Source organism: Tachysurus fulvidraco, chromosome 5 (assembly GCF_022655615.1).
Source record: "Tachysurus fulvidraco isolate hzauxx_2018 chromosome 5, HZAU_PFXX_2.0, whole genome shotgun sequence".
NCBI lineage: Eukaryota > Metazoa > Chordata > Actinopteri > Siluriformes > Bagridae > Tachysurus > Tachysurus fulvidraco.
The window spans coordinates 23,520,289-23,545,656 of NC_062522.1; the positions used below are offsets into that span (position 1 = coordinate 23,520,289).

General features: G+C 37.3%; 1 protein-coding gene across 3 annotated transcripts in view; it reads right to left on the reverse strand.

Annotated features, from left to right (window-relative positions):
• cntn3b (contactin 3b) overlaps positions 1-25,368 on the reverse strand; it is a 94,119-nt gene that overhangs the window by 30,646 nt on the left and 38,105 nt on the right. For all 3 annotated transcript variants that reach the window (XM_027146238.2, XM_027146237.2, XM_047814346.1), the window contains 8 exons: positions 18,053-18,148; positions 9,147-9,350; positions 8,605-8,707; positions 7,845-8,029; positions 6,059-6,195; positions 4,371-4,500; positions 2,774-2,924; positions 2,050-2,177 (listed from right to left, as the gene is read on the reverse strand). In XM_027146238.2, the coding sequence (XP_027002039.1) occupies positions 2,050-2,177; positions 2,774-2,924; positions 4,371-4,500; positions 6,059-6,195; positions 7,845-8,029; positions 8,605-8,707; positions 9,147-9,350; positions 18,053-18,148 (1,134 nt within the window). The remainder of the gene's footprint in view (positions 1-2,049; positions 2,178-2,773; positions 2,925-4,370; positions 4,501-6,058; positions 6,196-7,844; positions 8,030-8,604; positions 8,708-9,146; positions 9,351-18,052; positions 18,149-25,368) is intronic.

Below are 25,368 nucleotides of genomic sequence, written 5' to 3' on the forward strand. Positions count from 1 at the left end.
AGCAGATTAGAGGTTAATAAGCATACCAATCAAGATGACATTAACAGCACAATTATAGTACTATTAGGGGTGCATATAGGAAGGAAACAGTCAGGGATTTGAACATTATTCAGCTTCTCTATGAATATGAATTTACAACCTTAGTAGTCAATCAGCCAAGACATGTATAGTGGGCTGAGGTTTAATTCTTCATTTTTGCCCTGGAGCTACAAGAGAAATGTAGCTAGCAAGAAAATCTTCAAACTGCATGCCTAAATGAGCACACACTCACCTTAAAAGATATCTTCTAGCACAAAAATAACATTTGTGAATACATCGTTCTATAAAAGAAAATGTCCCATAAAACCAGCTTTATTGCTTTTATATACTCAGGATACTCAGAATCTGCTAAATGCCAGAAATGTAAATGTAAGCCTATACCATCCATAGAATAAAGAAATAGAGGAAAATTGGCATAGCAAGCTCATCTACCTTCACAATATGCAAAACGTTAACACAGCAACCCTCTATATACGTAACTGTTCTGCCCATGTCATCACAGCTGCTTCTGAAATATAATTCTGCCATCACGCTTTATTAACTATGCAAACTTTTTCTAAACATTTTTCTAGAAAACACGACCCTGTACATTATTAAAACAACAAACTTTGGAAATTCTATTTATTACTTATTTATGACTCCATTTATTACATATGTTAACATGTCAAGAAATCTAATAATGAGAGAAACTGGATTGAATCATGTTGTTTGAATCCTTTTGAGTTGGTTGACATCAAAACTTTCATTGAACCTGGAGCTTTGACACAGTAAAGCTCCAGATACCTACTGCATCACCCAAATTGTCACACACACCAATATAGAAAATATAGGAAATATTAGATTGTGTACGTAAATTAAATATTATGAGCTACTTCACATGTTCTGTACTGTATATCTAATCCTCCCATGTATTAGATTATTAGATTTATTTTATATTTACATGGCAACACTTTATAGTTGTTATTATTATTATTATTATTATTATTATTATTATTATAATATTTACTTTATATTAATATAATGTATTAACTGTACATATATAATAAAAAAAAATCCTGCAATAATACCTCAATAAATACTTACTGATCTTTAAGCTAATGATGAGTAAAGGCATCATGGACTAATGAAGAGCTAACCTTAACTACAAAGTGAGTCTTATGAATTCATGTTTGCAATTTAATCTATTAATTAAAAGAGGTACTCTCAATCAAACATGCTCTACCTAAGACTTAAACACAGAAAGATAATATTATAGAACACTGGATTTAAATGATAGATAATAGAATAAATGTTTTTGAATTTAGATTTTTTGAAAAGGCCTGAGTGCCCCAGGCCTGAGCCATGCACAGTATGTATTAGTACGTCAAAGGCATTTGGCTTTGAACATACATTAGAAATGCATTATTTATTACTTATTTATTATTTATGCTAAATTTGATTTTATTAGCAAAAAAAAATTCAAATTCTCAGCAAGTGGTACGCAATTAGGCTCAAAAATGTTCACGTTCACCTTCCGTTTCTTGGCTAATGGCTAGATGGCATAACAGGAAAATTTATGTAAAGCTTTTATGTAAAAGCCCGTTCAAAAAAAAAAAGGAAGAAAAGAAAGAAACAAGGAAATTGTCAAAGGTAGATAATTATGCAAAAAATTTAAAGCAGGATATGAATTACTACATAGTCGGTAGGTAGGCTAATGCAAATTGAAGCTGTTGTTTTCATTACCTGGAATCTCAGTAATTTACACCATTCCTTATTACAAGCTTTCATACTTTTACTGCTACCAAGGAGACTTTCCCATCAAGTGAATTATAATGGAAAACAGAGAGCCTGACATTCCTCTGAATGTGGCACTTGAAAAGCAAGAAAGGACACAAGCCATGCATAAATAATGAAGAATGAGGAACTGTCACCAGGACATTAACCGAATCAACAAGAATTAGTTTTTTTTGATACTTCAGATCGTTAGCTTAAAAAAGATTGTGAAAAGCATGACATTTGGGTGCAACTCACCCGTGATCAGCAGGCGGCCTGCTGTACTTGAACTGCCAAACTGGTTTCTGGCAATGCATGTGTAAATGCCTCCGTCCTGCTTAGTCACATTGGCAATCTTTAGTGTTCCGTTGGGGAAGACAGAAAATCTGAAAGAGATGACAATAGCTGGCCAGTAAATACATTTTTAAACTGTATACTGTAATTATTATTATTATTATTATTATTATTATTATTATTATTATTATTATTATTGTTATTATTATTATTATTATTATTATCATTATTAATAGTGCTTTTTTATTTTTTTATTTATTTATTTATTTAATTTTGCATAACCCTTCCTTACCCTTTTCCTCTGTTTATTAGGGGAAAATATGCATGAAACAAATGCCAGCTATTGTGAAATATAAAACAAAAATCCCTTCCTCTGAGACATGAACTTAGCCAACTACATCATTTTGAACTGGTGCTTATGCTGCAAACAAGTGGAAGATAGAAAGTGCTATCTGCCCTTTTCCACATACGTGAGCTGAAACAATTGGCTATGAGAAAAGGGCTATGATTAACAGGGAAGTGTGAGGATGTCGTCTATCCAGGCCGGAGAGCACAGCCAATCATGCTCCCTGCAATCCTGGCCCAAGATAGCTGTAGCATCACTGTGATTTACACTGGCAAATCACCGGATGATAGCATGACGTAGTTCTGCTGGCATTTAGGAGTCTCTCTTTTATTTTTAGTTTACCTTTCATTTTTCTGGATCAGCTCATTTCCTCTCTTCCACAGGCTGACAGCCTTGGGTGAAGCTTGTGGTCTGCAGTCCAAAGTCACCTCGCTGCCAGCACGGACCTTCAACACGCTCCTCAGGGGGTTCTCTGAAAAACTGGGTGGTGACGCTACAAAGGAAAGAGAGAATCCGGAGCAGATAAGGATTAACGCCATGTCAGGAAAAAAAACAGCAGCATTCTTCATTCTCTGCAGCCTTTAGACTTTTTCTGTTAGAATTTCAGAGATTTAACATAAGCGATACCATTGACCTACAGTACAGAAGCTTGTTCTGCCTCTTTTTGTACTTGAGCTATGACCTAGCTGTCTTGTATCAGTGATTGTAACATGCCATGTAGGATTCAGTTGCATAGGAAAAAAGCACTGATCGATATTCTCTGATTTACGCACACAAACCCAAGAAAGAAAAGACTACAGCACAAAGCTGGTCAAAGAGTCCAAATCAATATGAGGCAAATAGTGATGCTGGAAAGGATGCACTAAGATAGGTAGTGTCATTGATGACTAGCGTGCCAGTCCGGGGCATGATGTTTTGGGTTAAAGTAAAATTCAGAGGTTTGAGCACTGAAACAGGAGATTAAAATACTGAGCCTGAGGGAAGTGAGGTAGGAGGGTAAAATAACATTCTGAAACTCAGAAAGGTTTTTCACACTTGAAATAGTTAAGCCTGGGTGATTGGAAACCCAGAAGATGAAATAGAATCCTGGTTTATCTTGTTTCACATTAACATTCTTATTTGCATATTTGCAGTGTCAACAACCATGACTGGATAAATACAGTATTTTTACATCAGTGATAATACAGGACAGGTCTGGATGTTCTGCACCTGAGTAGGAACTCTTATCTTTTCCAGCTCTGTAATCATTTCTGGGCTTTTTAAGTTGCATAGTTCACCATGCATCCGTTAATATCCATCTTCAGATTTTTCAGTGCCCTGTATTTCCCCCTCACTATTGCGTGCACTTCAGTCATTATTATCAGTTTTTTTTTTTTTTTTTTTGTCAGTGTCAGTGATTTTCATATAATATTAAGGTATTTTTCATATTATCATGCTATCTTTGTGGTACTCAGAATACTCAAAACAAGTTGCTTATCACAGGATAATTAATAAAAGGTAAAAGACTCAGCATACCTGAAGTACAAGTGTTTATAATGCATGTACTAGGAAACCTCAAAGCAATAATCTTGTAACCATTTATAAGGCAGTTTTCATACAGAATGCCGGCTAAGAATTAGACCATGAACCCAGCGTATGTTGTCTTGATGCCATTTTAAAATATGAGCAGTATTATAGAGTTGGAAAGTATCTAATTATCAGGAGATAATGGTGGCAGAAAAAAACAAAAGATAGGCTTATGTTACATGTTGAAAAATGTATAAAAAGTGCCCTGATTGATTTTTTTTTTTTTTTGGGTACAAACACAAATCAACTGTATCAACTTTGTTTCTGCTAAATTTATTTTGCTTTAAATTTAAACTTCTTTAAAATGAAAATGATAATAAAAGTGAGATTCTGTGTAATATTTTCTTTCAGCAGAGAGAAAAGTGAAAATTACCTAGCACCACCAGTTCAGCACTGACATAAATGATGCCGTGTTTGTTTTCTGCCACACACTGATACATCCCTCCATCAGACAGGGTCAGCGAGGAGATGCTGAGCGCACCGTTCTCTATCAGCACCCGGCCCTGTGGGGAAAAACAGACAGACAGATACACACAAAAGCGTGCATGCTTTTCAACAGAGACGTGCTATCATACAGGCTCTGAAGTATCAGTTAAGCTTAGGTCGAATATTTTGGAATCATTCATTACAGAAAAACAATTATGCAAAGATTTCCCCATTTTATTGTCAAAAAAGTGTTTGTTCTTATAAAAGGATGCTAGGCTTGGTAGTAATTGCTGCTGACTCTGAAAGAAAATCAGCAGTATCACCCATCACTGGAGAATATAGGAAAAAAAAATCAAAGAGAGAGAGAGAGAGAGAGAGAGAGAGAGAGAGAGAGAGAGAGAGAGAGAGAGAGAGAGAGAGAGATGCTCTCCAATTATAGTTACGCTCAAATTCTGTATAGGTTTTTGGACTGTAGCCTAAGCTTGAGTTGGGGGATAGAGCCATGTTGGATGTTAAGGTGGATTGGGGGCCTGGGGGACAAAAGAAAATGCTGACCCTCAGCTTTGGAGGACAGAAAAGCAGTGTTGACAATAGCTGTGGCACACATCTAAGCAATTCATCTTACTGTGAACGATCGCTCAGAAAAGCGAGAGGGATTGGTTGAAAAAAGTATCGAGCTACAGGAGAGGCTAATGGAACGGCTGAGCTTTAAGCCCATTAGGCATTCTTAAAACCTGGGGGTCAGCACAATACAAGCATGAGACAGAGAGAGATGGGGGATAAATAGAGAGGTCATTCACAGTACAAATACAGTCTGTTGCTTGTTCTATTATATCATTCTATTATAAAATTGCTATTGTCGTTATATGTCTGTTTTATAACTGAATATATAAAAAATAAATTCTAGCACATTGATGCTATTGGAGTCTGACTGGATTTTATATAACATGCACCACTGATAGATGTATATCACATATAGTCCCTTTGAGCTCTGCAGGCAAATTAATAATTAAAAATATATATGTGTTCAGAGCAGTGGGATGGAAGTACAGTGGGTAGCAACATCCTCACAGCTCCATGTTCACCATGAGCTGGAATTACCCTCTGTGCAGTGTTTTGCATGTTCTCGCCATGTCTGTGGGGATTTCCTCTGAGCTCTTCTGTTTCCTCTGACCTCTCATAACATGCTGTTATGCGGCCTGACTACTCTAACCTGCCCCTAGGAGAGAGTGAGTGAGTGAGAGTGGAAATGCGTATACACCATCGGTTGGGGGTTATTCCTTCTTCATACCCAGTGTTCCTGAGTCAGACATCGGACCCACAAAAGAACTGATGTTTGCAATAATAAGGTTGATCTAAATATATGCATGAGTTATTAAGAAAGTGGTCTTGATAAACCGAATGGTTGCTGGACAATAAAAAAGATTCTCCTAATAGCTAGTTCCCATTATGTTTCTCTTTAGTTCATTTATCTCATTTTGTTTCACTGCTTTCTGACAACAGTCATTTTTCATTCTTTTTTTACTTGGGCCATGGAATCGTCGCAATTATCCACCCAGCTGTTTTCTGCTGACCTTGAAAAGACTGAGAATTAAACTCACTTTTTTTTTCTTTTCCCTAGCAGTTTCACTGTACCTCAGACATAAGCATTTCTCCATTCTTCAGCCAGCTGTATGAAGGTTTGGGCTTCCCATTGGCTTTGCACTCCCAAAATAAGTTCTCCTCAATGGACAAGGCTGTGGCCGTCATGGTCTGCAGCCAGTGGGGTTTGGCTATAAAGAGACACAGGCAAGTTGTTAAACAATATAATAATAAAAACAAATAATAATAATTATCAAGGATTAAATGCCATTGAAGTATATAATACAATATACTGTAAAATAGTCTTGTACACGTTGTGCACTTTAAGTAGTACTTGGTAGTGGATTGATAATACTTGATAATATATACTATTGACTATTACTGTATACTCTTGAGATGTATGTTCATTCCAAGGTACTTTTATCCTTCTTATTTTTGAGTTGTTTTTTTTTGGTTTGTGTGTGTGTATTTTTTCAGTTTCCTCCCGCTGTTGTTGTGACACCAAATTTCAGAGTACTGTATACAATTTGATAGATAGATAGATAGATAGATAGATAGATAGATAGATAGATAGATAGATAGATAGATAGATAGATAGATAGATAGATAGATAGATAGATAGATAGATAGATAGATAGATAGATAGATCCCCCAAATATTATCTGCATAAAAGCCCCTTAATAAGAAAACAAGAACTCCCCTAGGTGCTCTCTTTCCCCCATTCTTTACAACACTACAGAGTTATAAGAAAGAAAGAAAGAAAAGAAAGAAAGAAAGAAAGAAAGAAAGAAAGAAAGAAAGAAAGAAAGAAAGAAAGAAAGAAAGAAAGAAAGAAAGAAAGAAAGAAAGAAAGAAAGAAAAGTCTGCTCATTTCACAGTAGCATAATGGCTATGAATTGGTCTTTTGAAAAGTAAACGCCCCCTCTCTCCAGACAGAATGACAATTCTATCAGACCAAAGGCACGCTCTGTCCTTTCAGCACACAAATAAATCCTCTGACCTCGTTCCGCAGCCTTATTATCCGGGTGCCTGGTAGAAACCCTGCGGTGCCTGTGTACTGACTGCATGTTCAATTAATGCTGGCTTATAATTGCATTTCAAAAATAATCTCCTATTTTGAAAAACCTGAATAAGCCCCAAAAATTCCCTCCTGGTTTCTTGCTATTAGTACAACACAACTTTTGAATGAGTAGACAAAATACATATCAGAACTGCACATTTTGTAAGTGTATGGTATGCAATTAGACTAATAGATGTTATTAGATTGTGTATAGTATGCAGTTAGACTAATAGAGGTTATTAGATGTTATTAAGCATGGGCAAATATGCAGTCCCTTTTTACTGTGCATTTCCCTAGCTATCGTTTGTTGTTAATTCTAAGACTGACTGCAGAAGGATGTGTAATTGATGCAGGACGGCATCATTACCACCGCATCATCATATGTGTCATGCAGCATCATAGCTCCTCTTGAGTACAAGTGCCATTTGACAGACTTGTTATGACATGACCTTGCTCTAAGTTATAACCCAGATAACACTCATCGCATTCAGACCTTATGCATCATAATGCAAGTGGAAGCTTGTCACAACATGACATTGCAGTAGGGAAGAAGCCAAAAAATGCTTAAAGAAAAGTTAAAAAAATAATTCTTAAGACTCAAAATAAAATAAAATAAAAAACTAAAAAACTACCAAATTACTCAAGATGTCATCACAGTGGAGAACTGCTTGATACCTAGATTGAACATCTTGAGTAGTGCCGATTTCCCCAACGTGGATCATGGCAAAAAAATTTGTCCTAATAAAATTTTTAATACATGTAAATTTCAAGCTCCTTTACCGTGAAAAGAGAGGCGGCCTTTTACAGCGTTCTTTCCCCGACTGTTCTCTGCCACACACTCGTATGTTCCTGTGTCCTCCTGCTGGAATCGGGGAATTTCCAGCACGGCATTGGAGTTACTCAGTTTGACTTTACTCTGGAATGGCACATCATTGGTTCGTCTCCAGCTGATTTTAGGAACCGGGCTGCGGTGGAGAGAAAAGAACAAATTTGGCTTTGAGCTCAAGTGTTTACAGGAACCTGCTAGTGTGTCTCAAGTGGTACGTATATTTGAAATTCCTCCTTGTTTTCTTTAAAGAGTGTGGCTGCTTTTGGAGTATCTGGTTTGAACATATCTGTTTAACGTCTGTGACTGTTGCGTTATTTGCTGTTCTGTTCTTTCAAAGACTAATGTAATCGCGTCTTCTTTGAAAATGCGTCTTTTTATCGCGCTAAATGAGCCCCTTTCTTCACAGCTTCCGAGAAGGAGCATCCGGCTCATTTTTCCGCACTATTTAAGGAGGTAAATCTTTCGGGTTAGTGCTCTGTGAAAAGCGGCCATTAACACGAGAAGCCTCCTGTAAAAAATAAAAAATAAAAATTAATTAAAAATAAATAACGAAATCCTCCCTGCAGATGGCTAATCGCATTAGGAAAGGACCTAAAGGAATGATCTTGAATTTCAAAGCAGCAGTGTATCAAAAAATGAATAAAAAGTTATCCAGACATGGGTGTGAGCTTCAGATTTACATTAGTGGTAGATAAAACACACACAACTCACTTCCCCAGAGCGAAGCACTCGAGTCTCACAGACGATCCTTTCGCAGCAGGCACAGTGTCTGGGAAATGAACTTCTATTTTGGGCTCGTATTCTCCCATTGCACCTGTGACGGGGCAAAACAGCGCACAAACACATACATACAGTGTCATTCATCAATGATTTATGGCATCTGCTCTTTATATTCTTGCATACAGCCAAAATAACATGTGGACAATCGGAAAGAAAGTGGAAACATAGTGAGTGCTGAAGAAAAAAAAAATGCCAAAAGGTCTATAAAAGATTTAGAGAATTCACTCAGTAAACTTGCAAAGCATCTTAAATGGAAATGTGGCCTCCGTGTGTCATTGTTAGGGCTACATGTTAGCTTCCTTAAAAGGTAACAGTTCAGCCTTCAAAGGCCTGGCATTTAGGGAAAAAAAATCTTTCAAGCAACCTTTAAAAAGCCCTGACCTTTCATGAAAAGGCATCTTGCTTTAAATCTCAGATTGTATCCCATTCAAAGCCGGCCGTCAAGGATCGTCTGGGATGTAGACAGATCTTACCGTCGTTTCTCAGCACCAGAGGAGTGGGTGAACTGAGCACTTTATCCTTGGTGATGCTGTTGTTGACGACGCATGTGTAGTTGCCCACGTCAGACGGTTCCACCTTTGCGATGTACAGGTTTCCGGTCTCCTGTGACACGAAGAGCCGGCCATCTTGCTGGACAAAGTTTGGGTACTCGTTGAAGACCCAAGCGAATGTAAGTTCTGAGAAGAGACAAACATAAAATCTAGTCTGGTCAGATCCAGAAAACTTTTTGAATAATAATAATAATAATAATAATAATAATAATAATAATAATAATAATAATAATATGTTGCTTTTTACACCCCAGGATATCGCCATTCTAAAGCTCGGGTAGAAGAACGTTTCACACTTACAAAAGTCACCAAAAACAAAATACCCGTGTGTTGTATTGTACAGTAGTTTCAGCATTTGGAGCAAAAATAAATAAATAAATAAAATTATGCCAAATGATGACAGAAAAATTTTTTTTTACAGTTATGCTAAGAAAAATCTGTTCAGGACAAACTCATAATAGTTAGAAATAACTGAGTGTTTAAGGAGTCTACTTAGTCTCAATTTTTAACGATCAGACCCAGGTTCAAGCCTATTTCCTCCCTGATACAAATGGTCATGTGCTGTATTTATCTGATCATTGTTCTTGACACTGCAAATATGCAAAATAGAAGGTTACCCAAGGGATTAGGATTGTACAGTGTGAATCATCAGATTATGACGATTCATGAAGTGGAGAGTGTTTTTAGAATGTGAGTGAAGTAAGGTGTTTTTTTTTTTGTTTTTGTTTTTTGTATAACTTCTGTTAAATTATGAAGTGGAGAGTGTTTTTAGTGATTTTATTGATGTGAGTGAAATAATGTTTCCATGTATGATACTGTATGTATTTCATGACCTTTTGCAAATGTAACATCTTTCTAGGGACTGCAGGTGGAAATTAGCATTCTTTTGCTATAACCTGGCACATGACATCTCTTCTTTATTAGACTAATGTTATCTGTGCATTGCCCCTGATTAAGTAAAAATAAACTCATTCATTCATTCATTCATGAATAGCCAGGATTATCTGTTAACCCGGGTAAAGTATGAGCAGTAAATATACCTACAAAAGAAATAGAACTGAAAATACAAGCTTAACAAGCTTAGGTACTGTATAATGTATAAACCTACAGTAGAGGCTAGAATGTCTAAAAGGTCTCAGAGCAGCTCTGTAATGCCTCACGGATGTTGTATTACTTTCCAGAGCGGCGTGACTGGGTTCAGGTCAGGTGATAAGGCCTTTCTATTGCTATTCCCACTTCTCAGTATTTGAGGGAAAAATGAGTCAAATATCTGTCCAAGTTGCCGGCAAACTTTTGATGGACAGAGTGTAATAATTGCAGAGTAGTGAGCAGAACCTGAATATTAAACAACTGACACCTTTAGACAGGCCATTTTTATCTTTGTGTTAGAAACACACAATACCCAAACTTCCCCTCTTGCCTTGGGCAGGCAGGACTGGGTAAACAGACCAGCTCTTCAGAAGGGACAGGACAAAGGGAGTGAAACAAACTAGATTAAAAGTGCCTCGCTGCTGTTCTCAGGACACTGGCCTTGGTTCTCTTGGCCTTGTTCACGCCTGGCTGACTCACCTTCTTCTATCCTCTGGAGGAGAAAAAGAAAAAAAAAAGGCAGAGGTGGGAAGGATAGAAAGTACTGTCATGGTATATTAGCGCGTCTGTGTCCTCGGCAACGAAAAATCTAAACTGAAAGCTGCAAATCCAGATCTTCAGCTGTCAGATATGAGTAGTTGATGTATCAAGGTGGGTGTTTTGCCTGTCTACAATTTGGCCTAAAAAGAGATTTATTCTGATTTCTCTCAAAGTGACTGAGCAGTCAAAAGAGAGCTGGTGAGGGCAAAAAACAACGACAACAAAAAAAACAGTGATTATCACCACTGAAAATGCTTTACATCACAAAGACATGAGAAGATCCTCCTGAGAAACGGTTTTAAATAAACTCATGAATATGCAGCAACGAACATGTTTTGAATGGACACCAGGGGCTTTGTTCTTAGGACACACACCTGGAATATTTAAACATCTTTGTGGCCTTCAGTACACATAGTAACATGAAGCTGAGATGCAAAAATAATAATAATAATAATAATAATAATAATAATAATAATAATAATAATAATAATAATAATAATAATAATAAAGCTTGGGTTCTGTGTGCTTCACATTGATCCGGTGATTTCAAATAAAACAAATTCTCATTCGCTTAAAATATCAAGTGTGTAAAACAGTTGCACAAGGACATTTTCTGGAACAACATACAAACAGAATTTAGTTCAGTTTACAATGTTACTGATAACCAGCTAACTCACAGGACTCACAGTAATGCCGGAAAAACGGTATAAACAGGTTGAACACACATGAACACCACCGCAAAGTCTTAATTACGAATGGGAAACTGGATTTTCTTTTAGCTGAGTTTTGGAGTCGGGGGTCTGTCAGTCAGAAAAGATGGATGGATCTTTAGCTGATGGTACATTGTCTCAGAAGCTCATTTCAGTTATCATACAAGCAAACTAACATTTAAGCACCTATATTAGATTTTCAACAAGTTATTTACTTGCAACTATTAATAGCATTATACAGCAATCTTCATTTTCTAGTAAAGTAAAAAACCTTACTGTATTTTTTGTACTTAGTTAATACAAGGTACCTAAAGTCTTATTATGACTTCCTAAATAGTAAATACAGCCTTCTCATGATGACTTCAATACACAGTTATATAGTAAACAAATTTGGTTTGTGGTTTTATATCAGTATTTCAGTATGATTATAACAAACCTGAAGGTCCAAAATTCAGAATATATAGATATCAGGTTAATACAGATGGAGCTTTAATAGTAGATGATCACTGAGTAATACAGACAGACTGAAGCACATTTAAGGTGTATTTGGATCTGTGCTGTGTCCAAAATTGGGGATGTCCACAAAAAAAAAATTCAATACGTACCAAAATGTGTTTATGCAAGTCACATGTGAGTAAACCGTCCTCTCATTGGCACCTGTTTATGCTCTCAAGGTTCTGAATACTGTATGCTTTCTCACTGCAGGCAATCGGGCCGAGACCACCAGGATTTGTTGTTTTGTCTGATTTTTTATTTATTTATTTTTGTTTGATTGAATTGTTGAGTGATTGTTTTCTTGATTGCAATATGGTGGTTCTTATGTTGGTTTTCAAACTGGGTATGTTTGCTGAGATCCAAATCAGAGATTGTCCCCGGTGCCCTGCAATATTGGTCTTGTTTCAGACTCACTTGATTCTATCAAACCCTGGTGCATTTGTATCTTCAACATCACATCACAAGCGTGCACGAGACGAGGTGTGTTCACGGGAAGCACGCCACAGTTCCAGTGCAACCAAACTTGTACCACCTCCTACAGTAGCCTCGGGTTCAGTACTGTGCTGTGACTCCCATGCCACATGACAGCTTTCACATTTTCAATTATTCACATAAGCCGTGCTTTATTTGTTACTAAACTGCCGGTGTGAACGCATCCATGTCTAAACAAACCGAACCAAGGGAGAAAAGCCTCTTTATATTGTTCCATCTGTAAATGCTATACAATGCCAAATTCATGCCTTACTATATAATGCAGTCTAGACTTCAAATCATGATAGCAATAACTTTTTTTTTAATTGACTAATCTAAAAGCTTATAAGACAGAACACACTAACTACAACTCCTCACATTATAAGCCCACACATGTTGTTTAAGGAATTAAAAATTAGATATTTTTTTATTTTTATTTTTTAAATCACTACATATAATTAAGATATAATTAAAGCCCAGTTCCCAACAGCTTATATATATATATATATTATACCATCTTTTAAAAGCTTAAAGAAAAATCACACTTTTATAGTCATATATACATAGTTGCATGTACAGTTAGTGGATCTTCCCATGATGCTGAGAAGTTTCAAGAGCAAGCCTAAATAAGTATGACAAAAGAGTATTATGCAAGTAATAAAGCAAAGGTGGGACAAGAATTGAGTAACTCTAGTGAAATGATGGTGTTGGGTGGGGGAGGTAACATCGTCTATAATCAGAACTAGGGATTTCAACCCCTTTAATATTCATACCATGATCATTAGGAACATACTGTATATAAAAGAAATTTATTATAACTGTTTTGGTGTAATTTAAAAAAAATGAAATGGAATGGAAGTGCAGGGCAGCAAATCTGAAGAAGATCTGAGGATGCTCACACTGGATGTGCAGATTCAAAGCTTTAAAGCTACTACTGTATCACTTAAGAGACAATAGAGGAAATGAAAATAAAACTGGGCCATCTGTTTACAACACAAGATGGCATGACCTGACTTCCACTGTGAATAACCTTGTAATTGGAACTATTAAATAAAAGTCACTACATTACAACAGGCCTGTTTTTTTTTTTTTGTTTTTTTTTTTTTGTTTTTTTTTTTGCAAGCTTATAATATTTGTAGTTATGGCTAAAATTTGAAATGAATTAACTAGCTGCAATAAACGTGGTGTGTTGTTAGCTAGAATACATCATATTACAGTACATCATATTAATCTCTTTCTGAGTACATGTTTTATGGTCTTCACTTTCCCTCTCTAAAAAGCATAAAAATATACTGCTTAGCTATGATCCTCTTCATCTGTAAAGCTACCTAGATTTTTCCAGTCAAACAGCAGTAATCAAGCTAGGAAGTACTTTGTGCTTTACCAGTTTGTGAGGTGGGGGACTTTTAGTATTTTATCTGATTTACTAGGAAAACCTTACAATCAATTCAGAACACCAATAATGTTGCAAAATAAATCACTTATACATATGTTTTAATTGATTACGGTATAAATATTGGGGGCAGGATCTCGACCATTGGTGTTGATTTAAACGCTAGTTACAAATAGAAGCATGTACGTAGTAAAAGGAGCATTGTATTAGAACATTGCGTTTTGTCTGAATTAGGTTTTCTGTGAAGAAACCTTTTTTGTTATTAGTGGGGTTATATAAATGGACAAAAGTAGGTTTTAAGAAATAAAGCAGCATGTGACGAATCACCAGGTGCAGAATGCGTAGGATCCATGTGCTGTGTTTATTTGAGCAATAAACCTAACAGACAAACCAAACCAGCAGTCAGTCGGAGTGAAACGATGAAAACAGGCAAAGGGTCAAATACCAAATAGACAGTCCATGTAGTTAACTAATCCAAAAACAGCATGAAATCTGTAAACAAAGAAACAGGTCAAACACAGAGAGCACAAAACAAACAAGGTGGACAACAGCTTAGAACTAACAACAGCTTGTAGCTAGACTAACGATACTTTGCGATGACTATTGCGTGTGTGCAATTTTTATACTGTGCGAACCTGGAAGTGGAGCCGGAATTGACCGCGGGAACTGAACCTGGAGTCTTAGTATTATGAAAAGATGTGGCTCAGAGGGGAATTTTCTAGTAGCTTTTTATGGAGCACTATTGACATCTTGTCCTAATGGAGTCTTAAGAGGTGGTAGTTCATGTATATTTCTGAACAATCTACTGTTTCATGAAAGGCACACCCTCTTTTGCATCATTCGTCCCACACGGTGCATACAGTGCATGTCCTCAAAAAGGAACATTTTGGGGTATTTAAATTTTTTTGGTATTGAATTACACAAAACTATATTAAACTATATTAGAATGGTCTACTTGATATAACTGCTTAACAGAAACTTTACACTGACAAAGTATTCTACTGGCTCTTTCATTTTATAACAGCCTATATGGTTTTCTAGAAATTCATTTTTACTTTAAACGCTGCCGGTAGTCTAGACCAGTATTTAACTGTTATGGGTCATTTCTGTGATGTCACTTATTAATTACTTACTTTTTATGAATTGATAAGAGTAATTAATTCTAAATGACAGGAGTAATTTACTGTAATTGTACAGTTGTGAGAGACAGAGAGAGGGAGAGAGGGAGCGAGCGAGAGAGAGAAAGAGAGAGAGAGAGAGAGAGAGAGAGAGAGACAGAGAGAGAGAGACAGAGAGAGAGAAAGCTGAGAAAAAGACAACAACTCATAACTCTTTAGTCTTTAGACCTGACACATTAACACACACACAGACTGATTCTGTCTGATCTTATTTTTGTGAAGAAATTGCCTATGAAGCATTACTCAGATTTTACGGCAGTTTATAACGTACAGATTTTTGTCAGGGTCCTTGCCTTTGTGTCAGCTTGTATGTCATGCTGATTTTTTTAGTGAGAGTATAAGGGATATTTTAGCACTCTTTTAAATAACATTTGCCTTTTAATTTTGCAGTTGGCTTCAGTTGGCTAGCTAACAAGGGCTAATTATTTTCCTTTTATTTCTGTGTCACAATGATAACTTAGATGACCATCCTGAGTTAACTTCAACCCCAACATACTGTAGTTAAGTTTAGCAGAATTAACCAGAATTAGCCATGCCAAAAGTCAATAGATTTTCAAATATGAATGTTTACATAATGAATCACAATTCAATATCAGTAATATGGTTATATATTACGGTAATGTATTTTATAATGTAACAGACAATTGTTTTTACAGTACATTTGAACATTTTTACAGCCACCAATTACAGTAATTAGTAAATCTGCCTTTCAACCCTGTTACCAGTTTATTACTGTAAAAAGAGCCTGGTAAGTTTTAAATGTGTTTTTGATCGTTATATCTATCATGATTATGCTAGAATTGAAACTGAATTACATTACCCATGAGCCCCAGCATGTCACATGTCCACATCTCATGTCCCTACGAACACTTACAAATGTCCCCAAATTAGCACCCGTACCTCGTTGCCAGGGTACTTTTCCCAGGCAGGGAAATTAAAACCTACTCCAAATCAAGTATGCAGACCATGTAATCTACTGTGGCAACTAAGAGCAGCTGAAAGAACAACATATAAGTTACTGTGTTTTATTGTCTTATTGGAAGCTTCTGTTGATGTCGAGTTGCAGTGTTTGGTGTAGTCTGTATGCTTTTACTGTTTTGCTTGTACTCAGTTTTAGTTTTTTGCACAAAAGACGTTTGCACTGCAATCTGCCTTCGCCTCCAGTCGTGACAATCGAATACGTTTATACCATTCTTCAGGCTAAGAATGTCAAGTAGCTAGTGGCAGTATATCCAACTAAACCTTCTCCATTGCATTTCATACATGACAAGCTTATTGATTGCTTGCTCGGAGCAGCGAATGCATTCTGCTGAGAAATATATTACTTTCTGATTGGGTTGAGGCTCCAAATCAAAGAGTGTATTTCCATTTACCAACAGATTTGAGTATAATTGAAAAGAAAGAGATTTAAATGAAGCAATAAATGGAGAACAGATACGTGCAGAGAGTAAGAGCATGGTGTGCAGAAATCTATAAGAGGTCTACCAGTGCAAATGTGCAGAGAAAAAAAATACAGCCACGCTTTCATATGCATCGCAAAGTGATTACAACATAACCAACATCAAGCACTACTCTACAGGGCTGTCAAGTGTCACGCATTCAGAGTGACAGTCACGCATTTGGGTCTTTTGTCACTCTTTCCCGCCACACATTGTGTTTCTCACACAGAAAAACTTTTTGACTATTTATCATATATTTAATATGCCACAGCGCCTAAAACATATCTGTCCGCACCGCTGTCTCTATGGAACCAGGCAGGAATCAAGCATGTCTCACCTGGAGTTCTTAGTCGAGCCTGACACTTATCAGCCAGTCAAAAAAAAAAAGAGGTTACACCAATCAGAAAACAGCACTATTGAATATGGGTATGATTTAACGCAACAACCAATGAAAAAAAAAACATCATTAGAGAGGGTATTTTCGATGGTCGGTTTGAACAAAACCTCAACATGAAACAACTTGTCTCTGGACGGGACATGCCATGACTCTAAAAATGGCTGGGCTTGAGCGGAACTGTTTTAAATGAGCAACATTACAAATGATAAAGGAGTCCAAAAAGGCAACAAACACTTACAATAAACAACAACAGTCATAAGCTCTCTCTCTCTCTCTCTCTCTCTCTCTCTCTCTCTCTCACACACACACACACACACACACACACACACACACACACACACACACACACACACACATTAATAAATGGAAGTTGAACAAATACTTTGTATTTGGTTAAATTGTGGTCAGTGATCCTGGTGATCCTGGTCAGTGATCCTGGTCCCGCACAGAAAAGGAGCACAGGAAATATATCCTGAATTTCCTGTGCTCCAGCTAAGCACATGATTAATCACAGACTAATTATCTCGACAAATCCTAATTGCTGTCCGATGAAACAAGTCCCATGTCTTCTCAATTCTGAAGTCTCATCTGTTCCCATAATTGCTGCAATCTCAAATTGAAATGAATGTTTCACACCGCTGATCTGTCATTTCCATTTAGGCTATTAAAACTCCTCTCTAATTACTGATGTCTGAATAGCAGTCCCAGTTTTTAAGTTCCGTCAGCTGGCCAAGGAGATGCTGAAGATGTAAAGTAGAACAGCTGTGACTCAGACCTGAGCCCATGATGAAGCGCAGTTAACACATCAAGATGCAAAATAATGGTTATTTGCTTTGCTTTTGTCACACTTGAAGCTGTGATTTCAATCCATTATTTTGGCACCTCCACAAAAAAAAATACACATCCAAGTGATACCACTTTCCCAATCTTCATGTATTTCTTAACAGGAGACAATACTGCTAAACACCAGCATTTTAATGACTCATTATTAATCAGCAGTGAACATATCCATAGCCTCCTATCTTTCTGTAATATGAGCTTCATAGGAGGGAATATACAAACAACCAATTACCATTTATTGCAAAAGTGGGAATGTATGTCAATAATCAGCCTTACCTCCAGAATGCATTGGGGTTCCACATAACAGAACGACACCTTGGCCTTCCCTCACATTTACAGCACTTCTTGGCTGCGTTTTGAAGTTCTCTAGATCTAGAAAATAATACATAGATATAACAAGTAGATTACTAATAACATAAAACATAGATAGGAAGGTACTGCTTTGAATCAAGAATAATGGTACCATATATCCAGTTCAGTACAGCCAACGTCTCCCACTACTTTAAACTGCTGCTAAAGTTATACTAAAAATACCATGAATAACCTTGATCTTGAGACAGCTGTCGATATTTGCAGGGAAACAGTACAGCAGGTCATGTTTCGGGCCTTTGCTATTTCCTTATATATTTCCAAGAGTGTTTTTTTTTTCAGATCAGGCTGTAATTCATTGTTCACACATTAGAATAGTTTTTCATGTTCCCTCATGATTAGTTTGTTTATTTAACCCTTATGTGCTTACTATTCATGTATTTACGCAGTGTCTTCATACCTTGCAGTTGCCTAGTGAAATTTGTTTGCTGTCCCTAATAAAATGCTCAGCTGCATTAGCATCCTCTCTGCCTCATTATATGACAATTACAGATAGCTCACATAAAGATATTACTGTGTGTTTCTCAGCAAAACATGATTGTGTTGCTTATGCTAAACTTCATTTAAACAGGATTCCAATTACTTGAATTATATAGAGTGAGCATGAACAATTCACATAGCATTAACGCAAACCAGTTACATTGTGAAATCATACAAGGATGTTGGCACTACTAACAATAGATACCAGTGTTCATGCATTGGTAACATAACATTAAATTCATGGAATTAAAATAAACATAGTGGAATAGTGCACTGGTAATGTGTCTGTTACAGTTCACCTTCTGTTTGATTTTCAGCTCAGTTTGTTTTTATCCAGTGCTTTGGAAGTACAGTACATGCTCAAATCATACTGCATATATAAAAACAAATTGTGTTAATGTTACTCATATCAATCACATGGAACCAACATACTCATTCGAATTAAGTAAATTCAGTGAGCTTTTTTTCAGTGTACATTGTCACAGCTAGGGTATTCTCACAAAGTCAGACTGATGGGAGAAGGTCTGGACTACATAGCAGCTTTTATTGGCCAAGGACCACCCAAGAGGCCACTGACTGACATGTGAAGCGCATCAAATCTCAGTTTGTCTTGTTCAGCTTCATGTTTACTGGTGTGAAAATGTAAAGTCGATGTCCCTTTAAAAATAGACCAATGTGTAACCACAGATCGTCCATTTAACAAAGTCATGCAAATTGTCGACCGTGTCTATAATGAGTCGTGAACTTTACATCATTTGGAAAATCCAGCATTTAGCTGATTCTCATAAGAGATCATTGTAACGGTAATGTAAATACAATGGCTTCCTTCTTACATACAAGAAGTAGAGCATTACAGTGGCTTTGTTTCCAGATGGACTATTAAAAACACGACAAATACATCTCACTATAGAATCCGACCAAACAGATGACGACTTCAAAACTCCTGATGTCTTTCCAATTTTGTGTGCCATAAGCATCAACTGTTCAGCCAACAGTTTGTAGGTGTGGTGTCTGAGGCTGAGATGTATATGGTAATAACTTATTCACAGAAACTACTTTTGGCTGACACGTCATATGACAGCATGCCCTGTCATGTTTTGTTCCGTGCATACAGTATTATACATACTACTCAACAACAGTGATGCCTATGATGTTAGTGGTCAGTTTCTACAAGGTAGACAACATCTGTTTTAAAAAAAAAATATCTCCAGAGGCTGATTGTTGTTTTTCTTATTTCTGAAATGGATTTCAGCGTACAGCAAGTGTGTCAACACATGACACGGACTAGGGATTAGCTCCCGAGGGAGAATGTGAATAATGGACAGCGAATGCAGAGCAGGGCCAGAGAGAGCGAATGCAAAGAACACAAGGGTCAGCTGTTATTGGTGGCAACACCTCAGCGTTATCAAACAAGCCCTAATCTTCAAAATTAAAAACATCATCCCCGGTGTCAGTGTTTATGCACCATTCATGCACATCAAATTAACACTAGGAGAAAAAAAAAACTGCAGGCAGCTGTTCCCCACCTGGTCTGATAAAAATCCTCATATGTGTTACAAGACTGAGAAGCTTGTAAGGATTCAAACAAACAGCTGGGCCTCTAGCTCAGCAAGCCAAACAAAAAAAATGAGTCAGTGTGACCGATAAGACGAACTGCACAGGGGTGGTGAGGAAAACAGGATTCAGTGGGGGTGGTGGATAGAGCTTCACCTAATGAGAGTCCCTGCTGAATGAAAGAGATGTCCTAGACTGCAACAGAGGGAGGAGGAGGTGGAAAAAGGACTTGGTCAGCTCACAATAACAGTATGAAAGGTTCCGAGTCTGAGATAGTGAGGCCCTAAGGATGATTAACGAGCTCTTGGTTTGGAATCTGTATAGCTTGGCTCGTAGATCTGAGAAGAAGCCAGGCAGCTCTATAGCGCCTGTACGTGTCCAGGTGCTCTGTAATGAAGAACATTAATATCAGTCCAGACATGAAGGTCAAACAATTTAGCCCAGGAGCTGGAAGCTTGGGCTTGTGGGATGCTCTCTGTGTCTTGTATTTCTTTCTCATAAATCTGCTAGGTTGAAGTTGAAACCAGCAAATTCGACATCTTGATTTAAGCCATTAGCCAACCTTATTAGCCATGTAAGAAGTAATGTGGATTCACTAATGCATAAGTCACTAATGAAGCTCAAGCAAAACTGCTCGCTAAGTACACAATCGCTAAAGCACTCCGGCAAAACTTTTAATACAACGCATATTAGACACTTTGGAATGACTGCTGGTTTATTTGTAAGCCAAATAAATCACTATGAAAATACTCCCTTATCTGAAGGTAATGGAATCTGGCAGAAATAGTGCCCTATTAGAGCTGCCACTCCCTCTTCAACTAACCAGTAATCAATAAAGGAAATAAATGTCAAGCAGCTCATTTCAACCAATCCCCAGAAGTGAGATTCATTATACTCCCCATGAGGATAGTGGGAGCCTAAGGGGAGAGTGGGATGCTCTCTTTGGCCAGAGACCTAATCAATAGCAGTGCAGCACGATGTGCAGAACGAGGACAGAGGAACTTTACTATTCAACAGCCCTGAGCAGGTTGCTCAGATCTCTTTAAACATTGAAAATCAGGTGATATACAGATATTCTATAACAGATAATGATATTCAATAACTTTGTAATGTATTATGCATCACTATTTCATAGTAAAGAAGCCAATTTGAATGTTGAAACTGAACTGAATATTTGTAGACCTGGTAAATGTTATACCACTAGTGTGGGTTCATCAATCCATTTTCAGTACTGCTTTTTCTACACAGTGTCTGAGGGGTGCCAGCATCATAGGACACAATCACACACAAATACCATTTAGAGACACTAATCAGCCTACAAGGCATGTCTTTAAACTCAAACTGGAAACTGGAGCACCTAGAGAAAACCACCAATACAAAGGGACAACATACAAAATCTACTCACACACAGGGCAGAGACAGGAATCAGACCCCCGACTGTGGAGGTGTGAGGCAAACATGCTCACCCCTAAGACACCTAGCCAGCTGGCCATAAGGTTATCAAACAATGAAAAGAAGCCTTTATTATTGCCAGACATTATTTACAGCACAGTAATGTAAAGTGCTTTTCTTCACGTGTCCCATATTTAGAGGTTGGGGTCAGTGCCCAGGTCAGCCATGGTACAGTACCCCTGTGACAAAGAGGGTTTAGGTGCCAACAGTGGCAGATTGACAGTGGATTTTCCAATCCACAAGCTTAACCACTTGAGCAATATTGCTGTCAAGAGCTTGGACAGTTCCTTGCCAGACCACCAGAGAGGGGGGCTGGCAGGTGTTTTCTCATCATCCACCTTATTGTTTCTATGTGGGCTGTGCTACACCTGTTCCTGTCCTATGTTCCCGTCTTCTTCTGTCAAAGTTGTTGCTTTTTTTATGCTTTTTTTTTGTTTGTTTTTCATGTTGTTAATAAAATGGTGTACGCACTGGGATCCTGTACTTGGGTCCGATCGAGCCGTAAATATAAAACACCATAAATATATCTTTATTAACTACCAAATTCTACACCCAAAATTTTGTTTTTGTAAAATGTTTAACAATATTTTGTAATAGAGACATTAGATCACTGGGATACCTTTATTACAGTAATATTCACAGCCAACATTAATTCTAATTTCCAGAAACTGCAATGGTGTTCTTTAAATGACGAAGCATTAAAGGCAGGGTCTCCGATTTTTGAGAAATGTGTGGGCGGAGCTATCAATACAGGGGTGGGACCCATTTGGGTTAGGGGCGTGTTTGTTTTGGTGATTTAAAAAACCGGAGACCCTGCCTTTAATGTTGGCAATGTTTGTTTTTTGGAAAGTGTTGGAAGAATATGACTACATCACAGCAGCTGTAGATCATCTAGCACTGTTCATCTGAACTGATCTGACCATCTAAAATAGTTTAAGCACAATAAAAATATAGTAAAAATATAAAGAAGGATTGGACAATGAATTTTTGCTCAACATTGCAATCTCTCAGTTTCCTCATCATTTGAAAGCAGAGTTGTGTTGCTCATACACGGCACCACACACAGCACCACACACAACCCTGACCCCAGTGTAGCGAGACGAACACGCTTACCACTAATGCACCATGCCCTCTCTCCCACCCCTGGCTGTGGGTTTATGCCAGTGAATTCATATGGAGACATAACACCACTGACTCCCGTTGTGTTATTGTCAAAAGTCGAGTAAAAACTTCCAGAAAAAGTCCATCTTGTTTGCCAGTATGAAAATTGGAGTCAGGATCTGTTCAGAAGAGGCAGAAACTAGGGCAGTGTGTATACTCAGTGTGCGGTCATGGGTACCACCATTTTCATGCTAATAGTTCGTAAGTGCAATTGTATTATTTAGTACCTGAATTTCATTACACTTTGGCTTTTAGTAAAAAGCCCTGCATGAAAAACTGTTCAGCTCCAGCCAAGTGTTCAGCTCCAGATCCTGTCCACTTAATTAGGAACATCTCTACACCATCTCTACACCTACAAATACATATAGCAGCAGTGCAATGCATACAATCATGCAAGAACATCAACAAAGATTCAGTTCACATAAACAATTAGAAGGTGGAATGTCATCATCTCTTTTTGCAATCTTCAACTGTCCAGTTTTGATGAGTTTGTGCACCATATAACATCATATTCCTTTTCTTGGAAAAAGAGAAAAGAAAATTGATATGGTCTTCTGTGCATGTATCCCATCTACCTTAAGGTTTGACATATTGCAAGTTCCGAGATGCTTTTCTGCACACAATGGCTGTAAAGCGTGGTTATTTGTGTTACATTTAACCTTCCAGCCCTAAACATTTTTCTGTGAGATGTTTCATCAGTTAAGCATTTCCACTCTCAAAACTGCTGCTCCTTTTGTCCACCCCTTTTTTCACACCATTCTGTGTAAATTCTAGAGACTGTTGTGTGTGAAAAACCCAGGAGAGTCACAGTTTTTAAAATACTCAAACCAGCCCATCTGCCACAAACCACAATGCCATGGTCAAAGTCACTGAGATCACATTTTCCCCCATTCTATATATTTGCTGTGAATCTTAACTGGGATATACTGAGCTGTATCTCAATGAATGTCTATGAATTAAACTGCTGGCATGTGATTGGTGGATTAGGTAACTGTAAGAATATGCAGGGGTTCAAACAAAATGTAAAATGTATGGTGAATAACAAGCTACAGGTGACGATTTTGAAAGATATTAAGCAGCAATGTTAAGCTTAAAATAATTATAACAATGGCAGAATCTGGTCATGTGGAGAATGCCCATAAGACTACACTTAGCACATGGTATACACTATGAAATATAAAAGAAACATGCTTGTACGGCCATGATTCATGACCATTTGTTAGCTGTAAATCAAAAATCAGAAAAACCTTAATCTGTCAACCACACCCTGAAATAAAAATCAAACAACATTTACCTCCGACTTGCTCATAGGGGAATAAATACATACACATTGTGAACTATATACATCTAATAATAACCTAGAATTTTTATTCTGTTAATTCTTATTTCTTTTATTATTCGTTATTTCCTTTATCATTAATTATGTCTACCTTCTGCTCTATGTTTATGTTCTGTAAAGCTGCTTTGAGACAATGTCTATTGTAAAAAGCGCTATACAAATAAACTTGAATTGAATTGAATTGAATTTATTAAATTAATTTATCATCAATGTATTATAAACACTGTTTTCTTATAAAGTGAGCAAGAGCAAGAGCACTTACTTTCAAGAGCACTTAGGACTAACAGAAATAATTGCGGCCAGTGGAGATACAATTTGGCTGTATTTATTTATTTTTTTTATCTTTGTAAAGATGCCTGTTGTCAATCATATCTATAGCTCTGTGATGCACAGTGTTGTGCAGAATCTATAGCTTTCTAAAGATGGGTGAGGAAGTGAGTGAGTAGTGAATGAGTTACAGCGGGAGCAGAGAAACTCTGTTTTGCATTTTTTAAAATAAATTTAAGAACAAATTGCTATTAGTAATAACTAGCTTAAAAAGTAGAATCTCCAGAGTGCATTAAACTGGCATGTACTAAAACCTGAAGTACCATGTAGAGTAGGATCTGAACACATTCTTCAAAGAATGATCTGTAACTCATGGAAAATCTGACCTTTAAGAGTAACAGGAGTTAAAATAGTCAATTTCATAAATTGACACACAATGTTGAATAATGTATATTAAAGATGACAAACATTTTCTTTCCATGGACTAAATTCAAAATGAAATATCTATATTATCAGCCGATCAGCCAAAACAAGTAAATCCACCTGCCTAATACTGAAGCATGAACCCTAACAGGCCCCTGCTGGTGTGCTGTGGTATCTGGCACTAACATGTTACAGGTTGTAAGGTGGGGCCTCTGTGGACCGGACTTGATTGTACAGCACATACTACAGATGCTAAATCAGATAGATTAGATTTGCACCATGAACTATTTGTCATGGTCCTCAAACTATTTCTGAACAGTTTTTGCAGTGTATCAGGGCAAAATATAATGCTGTAAAAGTCTACTGCTGTTAGGGAATACAGTTGCCACAAAAGAATGTACTTGGTCTGCAAAAATCAAAGAAACAGCCCCATGAATGCCAGGACTCAAGGTTTCCCAGAAAAACACTACCCAGAACAACACACTGTCTCTGCCAGCTTGCCTTCTTCCCATAGTGCACCCTGGTGCCATCTCTTCCCCAGGTAAGT